A 6,860-nucleotide genomic window follows, 5' to 3' on the forward strand; every position below is an offset into this window, starting at 1 on the left:
TGTTGTTAAAATCAGTCATACTTTATCAAAGAAGGAGTTATCTCCAGACATTTCTCATTTCACCAGAAGATATGAATGCTCCAATGGGTTATTTCAGTGTAACTGAGCAACCCCGTTAGTATTAATGCAACTAATTTACAATTCCTAGAACCCATACTGTGTCAGCAAGGCTGGAGCCAAGCCTTTTTAAGGACAAGAGACATTGTTAAATAAGTAAGCAAATGAATAAATCAATGAATATATGAATAATTGAACAAAGCCTGCTGCTGGGGGCAGAACTTTCATTAAGGTAGATCTATTGTATCGAAGCCAGAAACCCAGAAACTTGGGGACTATTTGTAATGAATTTGTGGTAGGATTTCAGTTTCTCACTGTTCTATTACATAATAGAAAGGAAAATTAGGAATTCTGGATCTCAACAAATTCCTAGTATACAAATGGTATACCAAGCTGGATTAGTTGAAGGAGTTGTCACTCATTCTAAGTATTATTTCCATTTGCTTTAAGACCTCTGTGACTATATTTTTTTGCTTTTAAAGATGTTAGTTTTGTGTTTCAGGAATTCAGAAGAATCATCACAGAAGGGTTGGAGAGCTGATGAGGACATTGCTTATCAAACAATGATTCCAGAGAGAAATCTCCAGTTTACCTAGAGCAGTTCACTTGGAGGAAGATTTTCGTACTGAAAGTGAAAATTCCTGGGCCCCATTTCAGAGTCGTCCTAAAGCTTGAGGTCAGGGCCTGGGGATCTGCATTATTGGAGCCTCTAGGAAGTACTTAGGAACACCGAAGTTTGAGAACCACCAGAATTGGGGCCCAGTAACATATGTGTTAAATAAACACTCCAGGTCGATCTTTCCTACTTCAAACTTAAGAACTACTGATCCAGTGTACAACTCTTTAAACCCTCTTTTAAAGTAGTAAAAAGGTTTTAATTTTTATAACACTAGAACTGGTTGTAATATGTTCTTTAAAATAGCAATGAGGTAGGATGGGAGACATAAGGAGAGGCAAAAAGGGGATCTGCAGGACAACACAAGAGTGCTATGATTTAAAGTCCACTTTCACTGGATTAAAAGTCCAGATTTAATGGTCACTTTCACTTACCTTGATCACAAACAACCTATTTAATCATTGATGAGACCTCATCCACAGGTACACCAAGGGAGTACTGTTCAAAGTCACAAAACAGAATGCATCAAAAACAAAAGAACCCCTAGTCAGTCATGGTGAACATGTCCAGTTACCAACACAAAGGGGAACTAAAAATACCCTCTTCAGTCTGTACTATAGATTTTACGTGTATGAATTTGCCTCGCTAAGATCGAGCTAGCATTTCCCTCCCTAATGCTGGCACTCCACCCTGTGTAGTGATACTCTCACAGAGTGTATTTCTCTCAATAAAATAAGTGTGTGCCTTTCTTTGAGCTGTTCCTGGATTCCTTTCTGCAAGGACGTCAAGGAGCTTCATGGCCTGAGTCAAGGTCCACCTCCCTTGGAGGAAACCTCCTCAGGCCCCCTGTCCCAGTGACAGCAACATTAATTGTTTGTCTTCACAAATATTTCCCACCTGTAAATACCCAATCTCTGCCTAAGAACTATGCCTGTTTTGCAGAGGTGAGAAACAGAGCTCCTTAAAAATCATTATACTTTAAAGAGTCAGTTTCATTCTCTGAGAATTTTGAAGAATATAAGTATGATTTTAATCTTTGCCTTGGTACTGGGTGAAGCAATTTATTTAATTTTAGACAAATATGTATAAATTCATAACTGGAAGGAAGAAGTTAAGACTCTGATATAAGCAAAAGAGATTAGGGGATTTTTTTTAATGGAGACATTGGAACTCTGAAGATTACCTGATGCTATAGTGTTGTACTTTTGTTTAAACTGTCTATAATTCTGTAAAGATGAAGGTTTAAAGTGTAGATATATGATAGCAATGAAAATAATTTCTGTCTATACACATGTGAGTAAGTTCTGTCACATGGAGGACAACTCTTCCATCTGAGAAGCCAGTTTTGCATCCATTTGCAAATTTATTTCAATATTCTTGATTTGTAAATATGTCTTATTTGTATATTGTGAATCAACTGTAACATCTTACTAGTTGTCTCATTTAATTAATGAGTTAAATATAGTTTTTGAAATGTTCAATTTATGTAAGAGTCATGACTTTACTTTTTTAAAAAAAATCATCCTTTAACAGGTTTGGAGGATCCACTAAGATAAGCCAAGAGTCACCCGAAGTCATCAGAAATGGTGTCACAGACACCAGCCCAGACACATTTTTTTTTTCCTTGTCTCCCACAGGTGAATTCAAAGTGGTGATAGAACTTTGTTGAAATTTGTTTTTCTAACTTTAATTCTATTCTCTATTATTTTGCTTTTCTTTTTGTTTCATTTACAAATGATGAGTTATTTCCTGTTGGTAGCTGCAGTGATTGGAAATTTGGAAATCTCTGTAAATGGATTAATGTATTCTAGAGATCTATTTCCCTGCTGGGTGAAAAGCGATAGAGAATAGATTTGGTTAGTGTTCATCTATTGTGAGTTAAAATCAGTTAGGAATATATGCCCAGGAGGAAGGAAAACAACTTTGATACTGTAATTCTGTAGTGTTCAGTTTTTGTATTTGTGTTTACTTTTCAGCTGTGGCTGAAATTGAAGAATTTCAGGTGTACACGCCCTGGATCTATACGTGTGTGTATGTGTCACTCAGAAAGCCCGTTACCCCTCATTGTTAATGTAGGAGGTTTTCTTATTTCCAGAAAGCATTCTTAAATTAGAGCATAAAAGCCTTAAAAGGAGCTCTGTTTTGACTGGCTTATAGAGATAAATAAGGACATACAATAAATTAAATATTCTTCAAATTATCAGAAAATTAAACTTGTAATTCTTTGAGCTCTCCCTGCCTCCCTCAATTAGAAACTCTCATTGAATCTCCTTGCTTTTCATGGCAACAGAGTAATCTGCATAGTTACAATAAGGATCTGTTCTCCTTTTACAAAGATATAAATGGAAAAATCACTTATGCAACCAAGGCCTTGCATGGAATATTTGAGAATGATTTTTATTTAATCATAATGACGAGTCACTTATAAAGGACTGAGGTTGACTTTCTGGTGCCAGTGTTAACAAAGTCCTCCCAGAAAAACTAGTGTGGTACACGGCTAATAGGATTTCCATCGTGGTAAGGAAGGCCACATCCTGCAAGCCCAAGAAGCTTGGGATATTTGAAACAGCTCTAAATAGAAGACCCAAATTTATAGGTCCTTCAGTTGGAATCTGGAGAACAAAATTTCTTGGCCTTGACTTACCAACCTTAGGATAGCAAATAATAAATGATTTTAGAAGTTCAGTCTGAGATTCCTTATGAAAGCTTTCAGCAAAATAAGCTTTAGGTGTCCTAAACAGTAATTTAACATTCTTGCTTCCTCAGTGCAAATAACCCAGCCAAACCTAACGAGACCAGCCTTATTTTGTGAATAATTTTGTTTGAGATAATTTGAAAGAAAGAAGTAAAGATGATAAACAAGTTTTCTTTTTAAGTCTTGAAATAATCAAGAGAGATACTGGATGTACAACTATAATGAGATATCACAATGTACAACTATAATGCACCAATAAAAAATGTGGGGAAAAATAATATTATTAAAAAAAAAGAAAAATATTGAATACATTTCAATGGAATGCTGGTATCTCCAGCAATTGTCTGAACTTTGGTATTGACTAGGCTATTTTACAACTCTGTAGATACTAAGGTTAATTTGAAAAACAAACAAACAAACAAAAAGTGAACAATAATGCAAATAAATCTTATCTACATTCATGAAAATAAAAATCTTTGGTGAAGGATTCTCTCTCACAGAAAAGCCAATTTTGCATCTATATGCAAATTTATTTCAATATTCTTGATCTACAAATGTGTCTGTTCTTTGAATTCTCCTTTGAACCAATTGTGACTTTTATAGATTTCCTCTTTTAATTGATGAGTTAAATAAAATCTCTGATATATGTTTATTTTTATTTGGGAGTTATGATTTTACTTATCATCAAAAATTGTCCTTTAACACCATTGTTTTATTAAATCCTCAGATCATTCTCACTTTCCTGTTGAATAGATTAGGAATTGGAGATTGGTTCTTTTTGTTATTCATTCAGCTAGTATTTCTTTCTCCAGAGCCTGTTACATGTCAGGGACTGATCTGAGGACTGGGGAATGCAGTGGTGAGCCACAGAGACTGCATAGACTCCAGCAGCAGAGAAGACATTAAATGAATTCACAAATACATGATTAGAAAATGTGATAATCTATGAAAATTAAAAAGAGTTGATTGCAGAAGTGGCTTTTACAGGTTGAGGTCAAGGTTAGGCATTCATTTTCATCTGGAATGTGATTGGCCTGATAAGGGGCAGCAAGAAGACTCAAGTGGCTAGACCTGGAGAGAGCCGGACCAGTGGAGAATAGGGACACAGGTGAGGCCTGGGCCAGGCATGCCTTGATCATTTTTAGTCTTTATTCTTTTTTTTTTAATTGCTTTTATTTTTTAAATACATGACAGTGGAATGGATCACAATTCTTATTACACATATAGAACACAATTTTTCATATCTCTATTTTTATATAAAGTATGTTCACACCAATTCATGTCTTCATACATGTACTTTGGATAATGATTGATGTCCATCACATTATTCTAAGGGTTAGATGGTGACCTCTTGCCTGAGGTCATACAGGGCCTGAATTGAAAATTTAGTCTGTGTACCCATGTAACTTGGATTCTTAACCACTGGGTGTTGGGGTGGGGGGCACTTTCTCTTTTTGGATTTCGCCAGATAATTGTTTTTAAAGTAAGGAAGTTTTATCGTGCATTTTCCAAAATGAGTTTCTCTTGTGGATATTGTTTATGTTTCCCGAATGCTGAACTTGCCTAGCCCCAGGGGTAAGGCTTAAATGACATTTAAGCACATCAAGAACACCTGAAAAATCTTGACACTCAAGCCACATTTCTGTGGCTTGTGCTTTCCTGATGCTCATATTACCTTGCATAGTACCAGACATATGACAAGGACTCTATAAATATATGTTGATTAATTGGCTGATTAATTACAATTATTATAGTAGACCATGTGTTCTTTGGTAGATATTATAGATATAAAAATGCAATTTTTTTCTTGACCAAGTGGCTATGATTTACCTTTGTTTTGTAGCATCTTTTTTATTTGTTAAAATAAGGATTAATTGATTCATTCATTCACTGTTTCTATCCTAATTTGATCTAGAGAAAATATGCGATGATACCAAAGCAAGAAATAGAAATTCTGCTGCTGTTACTCAGTATTCCCAGGGCATAAGCTAACCAGAAATTATGTCACAAAGATTCCTGAGCAATGGCTCAGAACTAGGAAATAGTTACCATTGTAGAACACTTGACAAATTTACAGACTTGTATTGATCTTGGATTCCCCACCACAGTGGATGAGAGGTCAGCAGACAGAGGCAACAGTAGCCAGGAGATAGAATGTCCAGGCACCAGAAAAACCCCTAGGAACCAACTCTGGGTCCTAAATACTCCAGATAACAAAGATAAAGTGAGATAGGAGTATCTAAAGACCATCCTACCCAGTTGTATTTGAGACAAGAAAAGGGATCTACTTAGGCTTACTTTTAACACTTCAGCCAATTAAATTGAATGGTAGGGAAAAGTAAAGAGGGTTACACAATGACATTCAAACCTTAGGCATTCATTCACTTACTCTTTCATTTGTTCATTCATTCATTCAACAAACATTTAGTATCTACAAAATGCTGCATATGGTTGTAGGCAGTAAAGGGATAAGGAGATAAAGATGATATGGTCTTTTTGCTTAAAATCTAAAAATCCATTGATTTCACAACACCATAATCTAGATTAAGCTATGCATAGCTTAAATGCCAGTTACATTAATCCTGACTTCATGTTTCTGCATAGTAGAATACTGAAATAAAATTTTAAAATGCTCTCAGAATAGCACCAGAAATTATTCAGAAACTTGATAACTTCTAATAATACCAGATAAACACAATAATTATAATAAATAATAACACCTAAATCAATAATAACATCTAAATCAATATTAAATCCATGGAATGATGGGTTTTAGAGGAGGAAGGGACTCTCGTGACCATATAGTCCAACCTATTGATTTATAGAGGAGGAAATACAGGCCAGTGCCAATATCTGACTTGCCACTTAGGAAAAGCAGTGACTGAGCCAGAGCTCAAACTTAGGCCCTGACTACCTCAGTCCCCTTCCTTACATCCTTAAACACGTAACATGGCTCCTGAGTCACTAACCTTTACTGGCATCCTTTTGTAAGACTGGTATGGGGATGAAATAGGGATCCGTGCGATGAGAAGAGGGCATAACCGTGAGGTTGGGTACAGTGGACCCTTTCATTAACTTCTGAGCCTTCACCTAGTTGATAAAAAAAAAAAATTCGTTTTCAGCAGACATTTTTGCCTTCACAATGAACACAGTTTTCTTCTTGTAAACAATAAATAAGGTTATGAATAGTTTCATTAAGTTTTAATAAAGTAGCAATATCAGCTCTGATTTCATTGCTCGTGAGTACCCTGTGCTATTGTCTATTGTCAGGATTTTGTGTAATTTAAAATAGTTAATTAAATCCAATTAACATGTGGTGATTTTCACTATGCAAAGTCAGTATAGTAGTTAATAAAGGAACTATTAAGATTTTGTTCAATTTTAATGACTACAATATAAAAGTGCTAAATCTTAACCCAGGAGGTTTTGAATACAGCAAAGTTTTGTATAGACACATTTCCTAGGAAATAAATATTAGTTTTGAGGTAAAAA

General features: G+C 35.2%; 1 protein-coding gene across 1 annotated transcript in view; it reads right to left on the reverse strand.

The window, feature by feature from the left end:
• Positions 1–6,458, reverse strand: part of Iqch (IQ motif containing H) — a 136,236-nt gene extending 129,778 nt beyond the window's left edge. Inside the window, exon 1 of the mRNA XM_046426689.2 lies at positions 6,338–6,458. Coding sequence (XP_046282645.1) covers positions 6,338–6,440 — 103 coding nt within the window. The 5' untranslated portion in view covers positions 6,441–6,458. The remainder of the gene's footprint in view (positions 1–6,337) is intronic.
• Positions 6,459–6,860: the final 402 nt, after the last annotated feature.

Source organism: Marmota monax, unplaced genomic scaffold (assembly GCF_021218885.2).
Source record: "Marmota monax isolate L192 unplaced genomic scaffold, Marmota_monax_Labrador192_F-V1.1 WCK01_AAM20220418_F8-fsc00078, whole genome shotgun sequence".
NCBI lineage: Eukaryota > Metazoa > Chordata > Mammalia > Rodentia > Sciuridae > Marmota > Marmota monax.